This window comes from Eurosta solidaginis, chromosome 2 (assembly GCF_040869045.1).
Source record: "Eurosta solidaginis isolate ZX-2024a chromosome 2, ASM4086904v1, whole genome shotgun sequence".
Taxonomy (NCBI): domain Eukaryota; kingdom Metazoa; phylum Arthropoda; class Insecta; order Diptera; family Tephritidae; genus Eurosta; species Eurosta solidaginis.
This window is the reverse complement of record NC_090320.1, coordinates 33,873,540-33,892,772: the sequence shown is the minus strand read 5'-3', so window position 1 is coordinate 33,892,772 and position 19,233 is coordinate 33,873,540. Positions and strand designations below refer to the sequence as shown.

Below are 19,233 nucleotides of genomic sequence, written 5' to 3'. Positions count from 1 at the left end.
ACAAGAGTAAGGGCGTAGAGGAGGAGGTTTTGGAAGTGTGCAAACAGCTCAATGATGCTGCGAGTCTAACAAAGACGTTTCGAACAGGGGAGGAAGAAACGGACCTCCAGATTCGGAAAACAGCGGAAAAAATCCATTGCGTGAGTGCAGTGTCGGATAATTTGGAGGGAGGCAAATAGCTCATTAGCGCTGCGAGTCTTACAGATAAACCTCCAACACAATAAAGTGGCATCGAGCGAGCTCCTCCAGACTCTTGAGGAGAGTTCGTTTGATGTGGCGCTGATACTGGAGCCATGGCTTTCATCTGGAGGAAAGGTTTCTGGACTTTGCGCTCGCGGATTCAGCGTTTATTACCCAAAGACGGAGAGCAGGGTTAAAGCTGCAGTCATGGTAAGGAAACACCTATACTCGTGCATGCTATCTCAGTACCGCAGACCTAGCGGTAGTCGCAATAGAGGGAAGGAACCATACATTATCCTGGCATCCTGCTACATGACCCATAACGTGGAAGCCCCACCAGAGGAGTGGGGGAGGGGACGATATTAATGATAGAGGTGAGTCCCTGTTTTGTCACATACTACAAAGTAGTCTACAGGTGGCCAACAGGGGTAGTGTGCCTACATATGCTGGTCCTACGTCAAGCAATGAGCTCACACTGAGCTCTGAGCAGGATATATCGGGATATGAATGGAGAGTCCTTGACAGGCCATTATTCTCAGACCATGCATATATCAGCTTCAGAATCCCCCTAAAGCGGGTAGAGAAGGCGAAAACCTTTAGAAACCCTACGGCAACGGACTGGTACAAATTTCATAAATGTGTAGCAGGAAGACTGGGGCAGCCTAAATAAGTTGCCACCGTAGAGGAGTTGGAGGAGTGCAACAACTTCTTATCATAGGCGATGACAACTGCGTACAATAGAGCTTGTCCTCTAAGAAGATTCAAGGGGAAAGCAACGCCACCATGGTGGAGTAAGGAGCTGAGTCTTCTTAGAGGGTAGGTAAAATAGATGTTTAAGCTGGCAAAAGTTGCGGAAAGCGAGCAGTGCTGAGACGAATACAGGGATCTGTTGAGGATCTATGAACGTGAAATCAACAGGTCAAAGCGGGTTTCATCGAAGAATTTCTGTGCCGACAAAGAAAGCTCCAGCGAAACGGTGAGACTGAGGAAAGTCCTATCTAAAGGAGATACAGTCCAGGGAATGATAAAAAAGGACGACGGGGAATGGTCACACAATAGTGAAGAGTCCCTTGAGGCACTACTTAAAACACACTTCCCATCAGGAGATGATGCGGAAAAGTTATTAATCCATGCCTACAGTCCTAATATGGAGCGAGAGGTGCCAGGATTGAAGAAAAATGCCAAAATTGAATGAGCAATAAAACGTTTGCTATAGCTCAGGGATATTCCATGCCATTCTGCAGATGGCCGGTGGAATGATTATAGAATGGCTAAGAATAATCTTTGAGGGTTGCATAAAACTGAGCCACGTCCCGCGATCTTGGAGAACGGCTCGAGTAGTTTTCATAACGAAAGCGGGGAAAGCCAGTCATCTGCACCCAAAAGACTACAGACCTTTTAGTTTGATATCTTTTCTACTCAAAACCCTAGAGAGATTAATAGATGTGTATATAAAATAAAAAATGAACGAGGATATATTCTCTTCAGCACAACATGCTTACACCATGCATAGGGTGGTTATTAATATAGAGAATGCCCTGGAACACCAGGAATATGCCCTGGTGTTTTTCTGGACATTGCCGGAGCTTTCAACAATGTCTCGAAAAGATCAATAATAGACAGTCTCGACTCGATTGAAGTTCATCCAGCTTTAGTAAATTGGATCGGTTCCATGTTAAACTGTAGTATGGGGTCTGTGCGAGGCAACGAAACCTGAGGACGCTGGTTATAAACGAATTGCTTAGGCGGTTCGACGGAGGCCCAGTCAAACTTACGGCATATGCAGATGACGTTTCAATCATAAGCGGCAGATACCTAACAACAATTAGCTCTCTCTCTGATGGATCAGGCACTTCGGGATGTACATTGCCTGGGCATTTGGAGTCGGGTTAACCGACAACGCGGAAAAACCCGATCTAGTTTTATTTACTAGGAAGTACAAGGTCCCTAATTGGACTAAGCCTAAGGAGGAGTAACCCTGCAAGAAAAATATAGTACATAGTATCTAGGAGTTATACTAGGTAGTAAGTTGTCGTGGAAACTCCATCTGGAAGAGAGAGCACAGAAAGCCTCCGCGGCACTGTATGCATGCAAGATGGTGCTAGGGTGCGCGAGGGGCCTATCACTCAAACTCTCTCATTAGAAATTTACGGAAATTGTCAAACCCATACTTTTCTATGGGGTTCTTGTTTGGTGGATAGCCACACAAAAAAGTACGTATGTATACCAAAAAACTTGAGAGGGTATGCAGAGTATTTATGATTAGCATAACGGGAGCCCTAAAACTACCCTGACAGCAGGATTGCATACCATTCTGTACATCCCGCCTCCAACCCTAATTGCCAAGAATATCGGGTTCGCCACTGCAACAAGGCTTAGGCCTCGGGCAGCTTTAGTGCAGGCCGTATGTATGGCCATCTAATATCGGGCAAACTGAATATATGGTCCCGTGCCTGAGCTTCGAAAGAGATATTGGGGTCACAATTGAGCCGGAGGGTTGGTGACGGGGTGCGGAAATGGCAGAACATACTATACACGTGTATACGGATGGCTCCAAATTAGTGGAAGTGGTTGGGTCTGCTGTTTACTGTGTCGACCCAGAAATAAGTAGATCCTACAGGCTGCCAGATTACTGCAGCGGTTTTCAGACGGAAATTATAGCAATGAAGAAAGCTGTGGAAATTCTGGAGGAAGTGCTTAAGCTGCAGTCGCGTCAATATATATATTGATAGTCAGGCTGCAATTAAAGCAATAATCTCTCACAGTACTTCATCAAGAAGTGTTCTGGAATGAAAAAAAGAATTGGAAAAACTTTTCTCAGGCCGTTCTATACACCTTTACTGGGTTCCCGGGCATAAAGGGATAGAAGGTAACGAATATGCCGATGAGTTGGCAAAGGAGGGAGCAACACTCGCTGAGTCGAAGATAGACGTCCCAATCCGCTTGGGAGAAATCAAAAGGAGACAGGAGTTACATATGATCCATTAAGCAGGAAAGGCGTCGACAAAAGCGCGGGGCTGCAAAATTTCTAAGATCATGTGCAAAACCTACGATATTAGTCTCACAAAGTGGCTCATATCTCTGAAGAGAGAAGACTAAAGACTCGCCGAAGAAACGGTTGAGCATGTTCTGGGTTCGTGTCCTGCGCTCGCCTGGTGAAGGTTCCAGCTATTAGGGGCGGCAGAGTTGCCAGATATCCAGGCAGCAATATGGCTGGGTCCTAGAAAACTACTTCTATTTGCCAAGAGGACGGAGTTTTTCTATAACGCAAGTCTTGGCACCTGATTGGGGTTATTCCGTTTGATCGTCAAACAAATTCTGATAACACTATGGACACATTCAGTCTAGGTGAGGTCTTTATTGACCGGCCAGTTCAACCTAACGTAACCTATGCGAGGCTTTGCTGACCAAAATAAGTCAAGCAACTGTTTGCTGGTTGAAAGATGGCAAAACATATAATAAGTAAATAGCATGAACAAATGCATTTAGAACAACAAAAAAATGACTTGAATAAATATGTACACTACTGATTTTAAGCTTTTTTATACTACTTTTGAAATCACTAAACAGTTTTCAGCTATTTCTAAGATATCTTGCTTTCAATGAAAAGTTTTAAATTAAAACCAAAAAGTATTACCCGTACCGCGTTTTTAAACTTTCTTAGTCTATATTACAAACTATAGGAGGATAAACCCAATTTTTAATAATTTAGGGTTTAAGTTTTAGTCCAGAAGTTTGAAAATTGTAAATTTTCTGGACTAAAATCTAAACCAAATTGTTTCGATTCAAAACCAGTCACATGAACTCGTTTCGTTTTAAACTTTGCAGGGTCTGCATTTAAAACTAAAAAAAATGTAGACCAAACAGTTTAAGATTTAAACCAAAATTTTCAACCGTGTGTGAATTCATTCAATTCAAAGAATATGAATCGAGGTGCTACATGAGTTAATCGGTTTATCGATAACTACTGTCAAATTGTGTATATATTTTGAACTTGCAATATAAAGGTACCTTGTTGTAGATTAATCCACAATTTGATATAAAGTTTCGTCATTGACCCTTCAAGAAATAAATGGGAATTTTTCGGTACACAGATGACCCACCAGTTATATTGCTCTATATCTCTTGAACCGAGCAAGACTATCTAAATTTTTGTATTGTATAGCCACCTACTTTTAGATTAATCCACAATTTGAATCAAGGTTCTATCATTAACGGCACGACTTCTATGTGCGATTTATCGGTTGATCGATCACAGCCGCCTACTAACTGATTTTTATGTATATCTCTTTAACCAAGCAAAAATTCAAAATTTCGTTTAATGCATTATGTAGCTACCTTCTTGTAGATTAAGGCACGACTTGATTCGAGGTTCTACCGTTAACGGTTAAGACGAAAAGTGGGTTAATCTGTTTTTCGATAACTACTGTTCATTTATGTAGATCTCTTGAACCAAACCAAATGACAAAGTTTTTTTTGTTTCATTATGTAGTTACGTACTGGTAGACAATTTGACTGAAGGTTCTATTGCTAACAATTGAGTCGCTAGGTGGGCTAGTTGGTTTTTCGACAATTACTGTCTATTTGTGTATATAGAGCGGTACGCAGATCACAAGTAATTGCTCAAGAAAAATTTAGCCTTCTTTCTTCTGTGAAAAATAGTAGTATGGAAGTAATTTTAACGTTTAAAAATCCACGGTGAATAGTGAAACAAGCAAGAAGAAGAGCACATAAACAAAAGGAATGTAAAGAATGTCACTTCCCTTATAAGTGCCCGTTTCTCCTCCGCCGTGAAATTTACTATGCGCTTTTTGCGTTTTGGTGCTGCAGCTATTGTTATTTCCATTTTTGAAATAAAATAATACTTATTTATTGCAGAAAAATTAAAAAACCGTGTGCTTACCTAATTTTTCCAGTTTGTTTACCTCTTTTCTTCAAGAAATATATGGCATTTGACATATTTCTTGCGGAAACCGGTGTTGCCGTATGCAAATTCGATGGAAAAATAGTAGTAAAGTAGCGTACTAAATTTCTTATAAACTGCGTACTACCTCAAGAAAATTTACCCCAAGGAATTTTCTTGAGCATTTCTTGAGCGTTTTTTTATATGGAATTTTTACTTTCTTGTGATCTGCGTACCGCTCTTATCTTTTAAACCAAGCCAAGTAGGTGGCTTTATAAGGCAAATAAAAAGTTAAGAAAGCTTTGCTTGGTTCAAGATATATAGGGCAATTTAGGTGTGGGGTCATTTGTGCACCGATAAACTCCCCTTTTTGCGAAGAAGGGTTAATGATGGAACTTTATATCAAATTGTAGATTAATCTAAAAGTAGGTGGCTATATAATGCAAAACAAGAGTTTAGAAAATCTTGCTCTGTTCAAGGCGGATTGGGAAATTTAGGAGCTGGGTCGTTCGTATACCGATAAATTCTTATTTTTGCCTTGAAGGGTTGAAGATAGAACTTTATATCAAATTGTGGATTAATCTAAAGTAGGGTGATATATAATGCAAAACAAGAGTTCCGAAAATCATGCTCGGTTCAAGAGATATAGAGAATTTAGGTGGTGGGTCATTTTTGTACCGATAAATGCCCATTTTTGTCTTGAAGTGTTAATGATGGAACTTTATATCAAACTATGGATTAATCTAAAAGTAGGTGGCTATATAATACAAGAGTTTAGAAAATCTTGATTGGTTAAGGAGATATACGGCCATTTAGGAGGTGGGAGATTTGTTTACCGATAAATTCCCATTTTTGCCCTGAAGGGTTATTAATGAACTTTATATTTAATTGTGGATTAATCTACATGTCTAATCTAATCTATTATTTGCATTATACAGCCACCTACTTGCAGATTGCTCCATAGGAATGTATGCAAAAAATATTTTGCCGCGTTGTGCATATATTTAATTGAACAAACCGACATGCCATACGAAAACTAGCACTTGAATTTTTTTTTTACTTGTATGAATTTTTAAGCGGGGATTGCCCTTATTGCTTTAAATATATGAAAACATTTATTTGAAGCAATTTTTAATTTATTTAATAATTTGGGAAAAATTTAAACAACGTGAGATCAGGACGGACAAGGCGGCAGCTGTTTCGATTATACCTTGTAAATCTCTTCAAAGCCTTTTCTCCCGGGAGTGGGATTTGAACCCGCACTCCTACGATGGTTGAAGTGTTACAAACGCATTCAGCCACGCCATGCCTTAGTTGTTGTAAACCTTATCACAATTGCCTTCTTTGCACATTTTCTTTATTCATAGTCCATACTTCGTATGGCATCATATGGTAAAATTATGCGTTGGTAAGGCGGTTTTCAAAGAAACTTGGTGTTTTTTTTGTTCTATTTATAGAACTACAACGAATTAACCAATGTTGTCTATCTGTATGAATTTTAAGCGGGGATTACCCTTATTGCTTCATGGACCGGCCAGTTCAACCTAACCTATGTATGAAAACATTTATTTGAAGCAATTTTTAAATTTTTCCCAAATTATTAAATAAATTTTTTTTTTATATTGAACCCCAAAATTTTTAATGTGCTAGTTTTCGTCGAGAACGTTGTAACATGAATTAACGGAACAAAGAAATAACGGAACGTAGCGCAACCAAAGGAAACACATGGCTACATGCCATAATAGAAATCGAAATATGTAGCTCTTTGAACAAATAAGAGAAAATTCTTGTAATTGGTGATGGTGCTATAATTCATAGAAATGGGCCAAATAAATCGAAATATTATAAATATAAGTCAAAGCGTAAAAAAGAAGATAATGAAAAAATGTTGTAATAATGTTTTATGCTTTTTTCGTGTTCATAGGTGTATATATCGGAAGAAACGGTTTATTATAAAAGGAATGCAATCCTTAACATTTCTGCATGCTTTTTTGTGAAACATTTTTGCTTCATAAATAGATAGTGTGGCGAATGTTAGCATCACTATGCTGTTAGTAAATAAATGCACAACAACAATAAAGCAAGCAGCCACACTTGTGTACATGAACACATCAAAGTAATCCTTATACACATTTACATAGAAGGCGACGAAGAATATTAAAGCAAAGAGAATGTTTCACATACACATTTGTAGTCATCAGCTAAGAGCAGAAGTTGTTACTCACACATACACACGCATATAGCTAAATAAACAAGTATGCGATACAACTGTTCCATGTTCGTGGAAAGTCTAGACCTTAGGAGAAATATGTGAACGAGGCAACAGAGAGTATAAAAGCAGCGCAAGCTGAGGAATAACTAATCAGCTTGATTAAAACACGCTATTGTGAAGTATGATTGTACTACTCCCAAAGTAGACTAAATAAAGATCATTTTGCAATACTGAATATTGGAGTTATTTATTCGACAGTTCAGCGATTCGAACGTTAGCAGAAGTTGTATAATTATCTGAATTCGTTACAATAGATTAGATAGTTAAGTGCACTTGTACTGATAGGTAAGTGCATTTGCACCCATTTGTTTATGACGAGATAAAATTTGAATTATTATTATTATACATTTAGGCTTAAAATACATTTATACCGATTAGTAGACCATAACAATAGGTGATATAAAGTTTATCAATGTTAGGTACAAATAGAACAATGATAACGGAACGTTGGAGTGCTAATTCTAACAGAACGGAAATATGAATCAAAGAGTGATTCAATAAGAATAGCTCGATATCAATACAGTTACATAGGGACCTGCGGTTCAGAAGTACTTCAAACAAAAGTTGAGTTTGATCATATAATATCTTGTTGGACGGCCATAACCGTTTAAACAGTTAAGCGCCACTTAAGTAAGTAAAAATTAACGGAAAGCAAAAACGACGAATATGAGCCTTAAAAGGGAGAGCTCGATCTCAAGCGGGAAATTAAAGGTCCAATGCAGAACAAGAATTTTAATTTCAAGGAAATATGAATAATTAATTAGTTTCAAGGAAAGAGATTGCAATTGGGTCGGTACTCATACTTAACAAAAAAGATTATTGACGACCTGGAACAATGTCATGAAATCGCGGAAGAGTATCTGGGAGGCTTGTAACACGAAAGCTAGGGATCGGCTTTATACGGTCCCGAGACCCAACATTATGTAAACGAAGCGTTAAGAGGTAGGTTCATGGAGCAGAAAATATAAAGCGGCAGAGGTTTTACAGCAATTGTGCTTCAAAAAATCAGAGCTTATAGCAATTCATTGGTGGCAAACAAGAAATATGTGGCCTATCAAAACTTTATTTTAAACAGCTCTGGCTGGCCGTGGAAATGTTTAGACAAACATGAAATGGCAGTATGATCAAACACGACAGTCATGAAGGGTTGCGAGATTCTAAATCCTTTTTGATTTAAAATCTAACTTCAAATCAAAGATACTTTGTATTTTTTATTTGACTGGGCATCCAAATAAAAAATATTTATTTGTTATTTGATTCTTCAGCCAAATCAAAGATACTTTGTATTTGATTCGGCATCCAAATCAAGGATACATAAAAAGTCACGAAATGACCCCGACGGGATCCCGAAGATTATCCAGAAATGATCCCTGAAGGGTCCCCAAATGATCCCGAAATTAACCTGACGGGATCCTCCACCGATTCCGACATCCATTCAGATATGATGCCGGAAGGGTCCCCAAATGATCCCGAAAAGTCCCGAAATTACACCTGAATAGACCCGAAATAACTCCGACGAGATCCTGGATGGATCCCGAAAACTATCCAGAAATGATTCCGACATAGTCGCGAAAAGTCCCAAAATGGCCACAACGGGATACCGGACGTATCCCGAAAACCATCCAGAATTGATTTTGTTTTTGTTGTAGCAATGTTGTTGTTGTAGCAGAATTGATCTCTGAAGGGTCTGCAAATGATCTGGAAATAGTCCCGAAATTACCCCCACGGGATCCCAGACGGATTACGAGCGGAGTGAGGCTGGGGCAGAGAGTGTCACTGATTGCTTTGAAAGCCCTCGAGTTATTTGACCCATTGAGTTTGTAATATTGGTGAAGGTCAGTATACTTTAAGTTATAATATGTAAAAATTATTAAAAAGTAATTCTTCGAGGGGTCGTCGACCGCCTCCCTTTCCATTTTCAAAAAATTTTGGTAGTAGTGCAGTTTAGGGGCCCCACCCTAAAGTTGGGCCAAGATTTCGAGTGAGGCGTTTTTACGTCTAGATTAAGAATCCGAAAGCGGAAGTTAACTTTTTCCACCCGTTTAAAAGTTATTCGCGAAAAACTGGTTTGTCTGGTACATATTGCTCCCGCATATTTACAATCTTTTAAGCGCACAAATCATTTTACTTTTGATATTTAGTATATTAATATTGTGACGAATATTAGCAACACTAAGGCATCTCTAATCCGATACTAAGCAGTCACTTGTATCTACATAAACGAATCATTATATCTACACATATGTACATACAAGAAGCGGAAAGATATGCACAAAGTCATGCATACATCTAAGATACTCACAAAAGTATGCAATCATCGGTGGGAGTATCACTCACATATACACGCCCATATAAGAAGCTATAAACGTGCATCTGAAGAACGTGTCTATAGTAACTAAATAGTAAATTCTAGAAGAAGAAACGCCTAGAAGTATGCGAACGAGGAAATCGACGAGTATAAAAGCAGCACAAGCTGAGGCATGAGCCATTCAGTTTGATTTAAGCAAGCTATTGGTTGTGAAGTATCAGTGTTATTGTGAAGTACTTTAATAAAGGCCATTTTGCATTATTGAATATTAGAGTTATTTAGTCAACAGTTTAGCGATACGAACGTTAGTAGAAGGTTGTAAATAAGCGGAATTGCACTTAATTCGTCACAATATAATCTAAATTGCACGAATTAACGAAAAAATAATGTTAAATTTCACTAATTTACTTATAAAATGTCAAAACAAATATTACAAAAGATTCTGTCGAAATGAACACACATGAAAATGCACAGTGTTGCCAGCTCAGCAGCGATGGAAATTATTTTTGTTGTTCTCTGTTAGGATTAATACAAGGCGGTGGCGGCTCAACATAAATGCAAATAAACATACAATTACATTGTTTTTGTAATTCACTGAATAATTTGAATTTAATATATTGAAAGAGAACACGTTTTTAATTTATCAAAATAATGTGACGCTGGAAAATATTTGGAATTTTCATTTTTATTTAGGAACAGTCTTCTCTTCTCCCCTCTTGTATTCTCTTCTCGTATCTTCACTTCTCTTCTCTTTCCTTCTCTTCTTTTCCCTCCGCTTCCATCACGCGATTTTTAATTGCAAATTCTTTCTTGAAAAGAGATACCAGAGCTTAAAAAAGTGAAAATTTGGAATAGCTTTTTTCGCCTGCGGCGCTTTTTTGAACACTGTAAAAATTTTAGTTTACCTTTAATACCAATTTGGTGTTTATATATAATAATTCCAGAAATTATAATATTAAAACCGTGCTGGTTTTAGCAAAGAGAGGGAAATTCATTCAAAAATTCTCTCTGAAAAACAAACCATGGGACTAATTTCTATACATTTCATGGTTTTAAAATAAAACTAAAATGGTTTTGGATCTATCCGTGTACCGAAATAGATTTAATAATAACTGGAATTAAAGTTAAGTCAAAATAGAATTGGATGTAGTACATTATTGGTATTAAAATAAACCCATAGTTGATATTTTAATGCTAGAGAGGTATTGAATCCAAGGCAAAATTGTACTGGATTTAGTACTTTTTTGGTACTGAAATAAGCCCATAAATGTTATTTTAATGCTAAAAAGGCATTGAATCCAAATCAAAAATGTAATTGAATTTAGTAAATTTTTGGTATTGAAACCAACCGGGAGTTTTTTTAAACGTACACTGGTCAACAAAATTATAAGCCCATGCATAGTCCTCTTCAAGTAAAATTTAGAAGAAATTCTACCGAAATCTTTGAAATTTGATATTTATTAAAATGAGTATTATTTTGAAGAGTGCTGAAAATAAAAACCCAATTTAATTATTTAAATAGAAATGCATGTTTTATTTATATAAATTATATAAGTAATACTAAATTTATATATAAGTATAACTAAATTTTATTCTATTATTTCACAGGGCATTAACAAAAACATTTTCGAATGTATATTGTGGACTTCAAATGGTCTTACATTTTTTAGGCTATATAAACCAACTACTTCTAAATATTCTGTTGAAGAAATTTCATAGCACTCTAAGATGGAATTAAATTTCTTACTGACAAAAATTTCTAAACTTAAGTAAATTTCATTCTCGATAAGATATATTTTTTTTATTTGTCTGAATGTAAGAATTAGGTTTCTTTTCTTAAATTTAACATAAATTCTGGCCTATCAAAATATCCATATTTACATTTAAACTTTTTTATTATTAATATCTGAGGCATTTTATTTTTATCAAATGTCTTAGATAAAAACTTCTGTGCACTTAAATCTAAATCTTCAAAAATTAAATTAGATAGTGGATCACAAATAATTTCATTCTCAAATGCCATACTTTCCCATTTAATACTCATTTTTGTTTGATATCTATTAGCAAAGGATTTATATATATTTTTGTAATTATTGATAACTGAATTGTTCTGCGGATTATAGAATAAATCCTGATATTATTTTTAAGGTTAATAGGAACGTTTTAGCGCAGTATTAAGAGTATTATTTTGTACTTACAATTCCTCCAAACTTCCTGTTAGTAACCTTATAAACTGGAAAAAGACGTATCACTGATTCAGCTAGTGCAATTTTTTCCTCACGCTTAGGGTAATTTCCACAATGCTTTCGTAAAAAGTTGGTACACTCGCGCACTAAGGAACATCGGGAGCTGTCACTTAAATTGTTCGTTTTTTTGTATTCCTCAAGAATGCAAGAGAAATCTCCACATCGGAGGTAGTTTTGCAACTCCTGGTGAATACTATAAACTTTGGCATTTATTCTTATACTTACCTCGTGATTTAAACTCTTAGCAACTGGTGGTCCCTTCTTTGGCAAATTTTCATTTATTTCCAATAAAAACTAGCTACAGCTTTTATATTGGCAAATAATTTCCACAAAAATTTCAGCTCCATCGCGGTCTCTCAATGTTATTGCACAATCGATATTAATGTTTAATTGCTCCACAACTGGCAAGAAATACAATTTACTTTTGCAAAATTTCATTAATTATTTACATTACTTACTTGATACAATTGCTTCGTTCGTCGAGAACTCTGGACTTTCAGGATTTGTGATTTTAATGAAACGCAATTGTCCCTCGTGTTAATTTTCAGAAACATCGTGCACATGACGCTTTCCCAATAGTCGGACAAGTGATACTGGTTTTACTTTTAAGCCAATAGTACTAATGTGCAGAGTGCAATGACGAGGTTCGAAATTGTCCCTAAAGGAGAATAGATAGATCCACCGATAAAAATACGGACATGATCTGAATTGATTTGAGCATGTCCGTCTGCCTGTTCGAAGGCAAACTAGTCCCTCAATTTTGAGATATCTTTATGAAATTCGGTGAGTACATATGTGTATTGGTTTCAGATTAAAACTGTATCGGAAACGACCGGGTAGGACCACTATAGCATATGGTCCTTGGCGGAGCTCTCTGGCCTCGTCATAGCTGATCCCCCTAGCCGAGCCGATTATGCTAGGCAGCTTGGCTAGGCCGATCAGTCCTAAGTAAAAATAACAAAATTTCTATTGGACCTGAGATTTTGCGAAGTTATAGACTTTCAAAAAACAAGAACACACCATTTTCGTACTATGCAAAAAATCTTCTGTTTTTATATGCAACTGCGAAAACGGGTTTCAACCCATTAAATATCTTCGGTCACCCTAACACCCCGCCTTATTTATTCAAGAAGTAGAGCTTTATTAAGATTCGTATAGTACTAAAATTGATATTTGCAAAAGAAAGGCTTGATGAGCACGGTTTAGATCACATTCGCAATTACGGGTTTTATCGAGTTGCTCTTTCTGGATCTCACAAATTCGATAAAATAAAGGCACGTATTTTAAGTCTTGGGCTTCAAAATATTTCCAGGTCAATGATAAACTTGGCCCTGAATGAGAGAGAAAAGGGATACCGATGGAAGTTGAGACCAGTAGGGAGATCAGGTTACAGGAGGAAGGAAAAGGTCGCAGCTCGAAATCGCATCAGAAACGTCAACAGGTGTTACCGAGCATGGAGGTAAGGTGCAAGTACCTACAAAAACAACCGTCGACGTTTTGGGATAAAGCTGACGTGTAAGGCTAGACATCTCCATCTAACACACCCAAAATAATAAGAAGTCTTTGATTTGGATGCCGAATTAAATAAACAATAAAAAGTATTTGTGATTTGGCTGAAGAATCAAATAAAATATAAAATGTGTTTTTTATTTGGATGCCGAATCAAATAAAAGATAAATAAATATAAAATAAAAAAAATTTCAAGCACATCCTTTATATAAATAGACAAAAATCAGGGAAAAATGTCTCCTTATATAAAGACATATTCTTGCTAAACTTTGATTTTTAATTTTGACATAGAAATTCCAAAAATATTTATGAGAAGTAAAAATATAAAAGTGGAGCGCACATTACTTGGACTGAAAAGTTGGTAGGAAAGGAGATAAATATGTTTGCAATTTCTATGTATTAACCTATCTGTTAAGTTTTACGCTTGTAGCTCAATGAGAACTTACATAAAAACCAATCCCAAAATTCCCTCCGTTCCGTTTGATTTTTCTAAATATCTCAGTCCGTGCACCCCTAGCGAAACTTTTTGTATTGTGTCATCGGCTGTCATCGACCTCTGAATTAAGCTCTAAATTTTTAGCCTCTAGCTCATCGAGAAGTTACTTAAACCACGGTTTCAAATTTCCAAATTATCTAATTTTTTTCGATCCGTGCGCCACCTAACGGATTTTTTCTCCTTTTGTTACTTTGTCACGGTGTCTTAACCTGTCTCTGAGGTTTCATGTTTGTAGCCCAATGAGAAGTTACTTTAAAATCGATCTCAAAACACCAAATTTCCAAATTCTTACCTAAATATTTCGATCCGTTCGCCACCTAACGGAATTTTTTTCTCCTTTTCTTAAATTTTCTCGGCGTCTTATCCTATCTGTGAAGTTTTGCAGTTGTAGCTCAATGAGAACTTACATAAAAAGCAGTCCCAAAATTCCCCCCGTTTCGTACGATTTTTCTAAATATCTCATCCCGTGCGCCCCTAGCGAATCTTTTTGGATCATGTCATGGCTGTCATCCACCTCTGAATTAAGTTTGAAATTTCAAGTCTCTAGCTCATCGAGAAGTTACTTAAAATCTGGTTTGAAAATTTTCAAATTCTTATCTAATTATTTCGATCCGTGCGCCACCCAACGAATTTTTTCCTTTTGTTGCATTGTCACGGGGTTCTAACCTATGTGTAAAGTTTCACATTTGTAGCTCAATGAGAAGTTACTTAAAAATCGATTGCAAGATTTGTATGAAAAGCGGACAAACATTCAACCGACCTAATATAAAGGAAGTAAAAATACATTTTATTTTTGGATCGTGATTCATTCGAATAAGAATCACGCAACCCTGCAGTCATGCTTCCGACTTTCTCCGTCTATACACCTGCCTCTCCTCTGGCTAAACCTTTTCATTCTCTCTTATTTCCACTCCACTTTGCATTTTCTAGTCTACCTTAATCGGCCCATTCAACTTGCCTATCCTTTTCATTCTTCCGTAAATCTTCCCATTTTTCCTCTTACTCTTCCTGCTCTTGCTCTTATCCAAGTCATCACTATTACTAAACCTCTTTTTGCTAATGTCTCTCAAACTATTATCCTTATTCTTACTTTTACTCTCACTCTCCCTCTGTGTATGCGTGGCTTTCGTTATCTGATGCTGACATTGTCGTTGTTGCAGCAGCTTTTGTTTATTAGTGGCAGCGTTGACAGTTTGACGACGCCGTTGTCATTTTGACGATTTTCAACTAGAATGACGCTTGGACGATTCTGTTACGAAAAATGACGATTTAAGCCTGCCTTCTATGTAAGATTTATATTAAATATTTAAACACCAATAAATAGATCCAATAATGTTGATTTTAGAGGGACACTACAGTAATAAATATTAAAGTGATCAACTTAGCTCGTGAAAACGTCGGAGTGGTGATGATATATTTGCCTCCGCATTCCACTCATAAAATGCAACCGCTAGACAGTAACGAATTAAAGCGTTTTATGAGAGAAAAGTTACTAAATTCCAAAGCGTATTAAAAGGTTCAGACTGGCCACGTCGCAGTTAACGGTTTCAGATGTACTGGTATATACCTATTCGATCGAAATGTTTTTACTGATACAGACTATATTGCTGCAAATGATATGTATGACCACCTAACTGCCGAAAACTCTGAAGTTTCCGAGCAAAATAATACAACTTCGGAGACTGGACGTACTCTTACTTCACCGACATCTAATACAAATCGAGTGACTTCTCCAGAACCTGTGGTATCAATCAGTAAAGGAGTCATTTCACCATGGAACCTTCAAAAAACCAGCAGCGAAAAGCTAAATGTGAAGAATTAACCAATGACTCCGAAGTAAGCGTCGCCTACGCAGAATCGAACCAAGGGGACTTTGTTGAAAAGCCTCCAGACGGAGCAATTTGCTCCTTTTGCGAAAAGTTATGGAAGGACGAAAGAAATATATCAGAATGGATTGCTTGTTTACAGTGCGATACGGTTTGGGCTCATAACGTCTGCATTCCCAAAAAAAATCTAATTTTTATTTGCGAGACTTGCACAAATTGAAGTTTTTAAGCAATTTTGATATTTCCAATAACTTATTAATTTTTAATATCTACGAGCCAAGGAGGTATTTTATTTTATCTTTTCAGAAGCTATTTATCTTTTATTAGTAAAATTGGTAAATTTTAAAAGAAGTTATTTAATATTTTCTTTAGTAAATTAAAATTAGCCTACGTTTGCGTACCACATTACCCGCCAATTTTTGGGGAAGCGACATTTCGAGCTCACCCGAATTTCGTCTTATAAATTGTAAACTGTTGGTGGTATACAACTTTTGATAAAGTACGCTATAGATGATATTTCACAAAACAAAATGTGACGAAAAAGAGGTGAATTGGACTTTTGGTTAGGCCAAAATTACCCAAAAACTAAACGCTATACCACAAATGCCGCAGTTCCTCTATTTTTAAGACATTTCTAAGGTTCCTCCAGAAGTTTTTTGGAAAATATCAAAAGAGCTGACTCTACATACGCTTTTTTTAATTTATGTGCATTCGTTGCAGATCTAATGTGCTTGCCACACCCTTCAGCGAATGTAGAACGAACTTTTTCTAAAATAAATTTAAACAAAACAAAAATCCTAAACCGTCTGGAATCTGATACATTAAAAGGAATATTGCTAGCCCAAGATTATTTAAAATTGAATAACTTTTCCTGTTATAATATTAAACCGCAAATAAATATGCTAAAAAATGAACGCGAAAATGTATAACTAAGAAACTAAAATGATATAGGAGGTTCGATTCGAGCGCAAAGCAAAAAAATAATAATTGTTAAAATGACTGAAAACAAGTACCTTTTGTATATAATACAAAATTTATCTTTTAAAACGTTTTTGTTATTTATAAAATAAAACGAAATGAATTTAAAACGATTTTATATGTTGTATGTGGCAACAAAAAATAACAATCAAAGGCGCTTCTAAAGTTAATATTGTTGAATGAAATCCGGCGGTCTCATTTTGGTTTCCGGCGAATACAGTCGTACGTCCCCTGGTAATAACCAAAATTCGTCCTAACTCAAGTTTGGTTGTTATTGGTTGTTGCCATAGATATGACGATTCTTGACGATTTTGTTTGATTAGTGGGGAAAGTTTAATAAATTCCACGATGTTCTACTTTTTCCGAGAGAAGACTTTACTTTCAATTGCCTACTCAGTCCAAAGTATCATTTTTTGGAGTGCACTACATTTTTCGATGATTACTTACTAAAATATCTGGCAACCTTAATTATCAAAATTTTTCTCTTTATCTTCTATTTACAGATCTTCCATCTACGCGACATTCGTTGGGAGCGTTCACAATTTTTGTCCAAAAGTTTTCTTGGCTTTGTCGCATTCAACGTATTCCTCTACAGTCTTTTCAGCATTGAAGTATTCTCTTCACTAGTCATCAACGATCGACGAAATTATGCGCACATTTTTAATGGATGTTATGCTGTCTTGTTGCTAATTGTGGTCGTATTCTTTTTAATTTATGGCGTCGAGGTGTATTTTAAGCTACGTGGTGGCTTTGTCTACGATCAAACTGGCAGAATACTCGGCCCATGCGATGCAATTGTAAATGCCTCACAATTACATCAATCACGTTTAGGATTATTATCGCAAGCGATTATGCTTATTGTGATTGTTGGTTTCCTAACATCGGAAACTTTGGGCGATTTCTGGAAAACTAAGTAAGACTAGTATTGATTTTTGAAAGTTTTTAACGCGAGACTAAAATGTTATTTCTTTAACTTTTTCAGAGTACCAGTTTATTCGCGTAATTGGCATGACATTGTCTTCCGCATTGTAGAAATGGGTGTTGCTGTTTGGTTTCCTTGCTGCCTGTGGAATTCAATGGCACCTGAACAGTTGTGGATATTAAATCCACGTAAATTGCTGTCACGTCAAATCGACCCATCAATACCGACTACATCAGCTGAAAGTACATCACTCTCACCCGAGGAAGGTCAATCATTTTTGACGAAAAAAGACTGTTGGATTTGTTATGATAGTGACAAACCTGAGCCACTTATACAACCATGTCGCTGTACTGGTGATGTCAGTTCGGTGCATCATGAATGTCTCAAACGTTGGTTAGTTGAGAGCTGTAGTACATCCGAAGCGCAGCTGTCGTGTAAAGTGTGTGGCTTCCCATATGAAGTTGAGAAATCGAAAAAGTAAGTATTGAGTAGTGTTTAAAACATGTGTGATTCCAAATTCCGGAAAACGTTGTTGCTTTGCTCGAATGAATAAGTCCGTAGTGTTACCAGAAGTTTGTTTAACGACCAAACTGAAATCAGTACCTATGCTTTAAAATAACTCCCCCTCCTCTTGGCAAATACTAGAAGCTTTCTAGGACCTATGCCACTTGCTTCTTCTAGATCTGACAGCTGTATCACTCTTAATAGCTGGAGTCATAGCCTGGCACGGGCAGGGCACGAGCACACAACGTGCTCGATCGTTTCCTCCTCCAACCCGCACTTCCTACACCTGCTATCAGTGACCAAACCTAATTTAAGGGCATGTGACGCCTGAAGTCAATGTCCAATCAAAATACCCGTCATGAGTCTACAGTCCTCTTTTTAATGGTAGAAGCAACTTTGTTAGTTTGAGGTTGTAAGACCTACACATAATCTTCGACACTTAACAGTCCCGCGGTATGAGGCAGATAATCGACTATTTACACAATTTTGTTTCAGTACTTGAACATTTCGTATTAAAATCTTTTTGTCGAGTTTCAAGGGTACCGATATTCAAATCCTTAGATCAGTAGCATTCGTATTTTTATCCGCTAGTAAAATTATATATGTTTGATGATAAGGAGAATTCATTCATTCATTGACTGTTCTTTAGATTTGCCCTTGAAATGGCACGGATTTAAACGCAAAAGCATGAAAAATATCTATTTTTGTAGTCGGTTTTTAGGTAAACAGATTTCAGCTTACATAATTTTTAAATTTCGAAAGAATAAATTCTAAATTGCGTCTTAAAAACTTAATATAACACGGATAGATATTATCTGCGACGTTCTGCACAATAAACGGAGACGCCCCCACACGTATGGTATGAAGCTGTCACAGTTCGCCGGATATTTCAATCGTGAGCGCAGAACTCGTAAACTGCGTCAACTGGCAGCCGATGGTAACATTGCCATCCAACCACCTGCCTATACATATTTCGCTCGAGCGTACCGGCGACTTCATCGTCACAGAAAAACGCAGTTTCATAAACTTTAAAAAAAGAAAGTGGGGCGAATACAAATCCTTTACAGACAGCCGCTTTGCTGCCCTCCC

General features: G+C 36.8%; 1 protein-coding gene across 2 annotated transcripts in view; it reads left to right on the top strand.

Moving 5' to 3' along the window:
• LOC137239531 (uncharacterized) overlaps nt 1-19,233 on the top strand; it is a 114,697-nt gene that overhangs the window by 84,804 nt on the left and 10,660 nt on the right. For both annotated transcript variants that reach the window (XM_067764950.1, XM_067764949.1), the window contains 2 exons: nt 17,222-17,631; nt 17,701-18,117. In XM_067764950.1, coding sequence (XP_067621051.1) covers nt 17,222-17,631; nt 17,701-18,117 — 827 coding nt within the window. The remainder of the gene's footprint in view (nt 1-17,221; nt 17,632-17,700; nt 18,118-19,233) is intronic.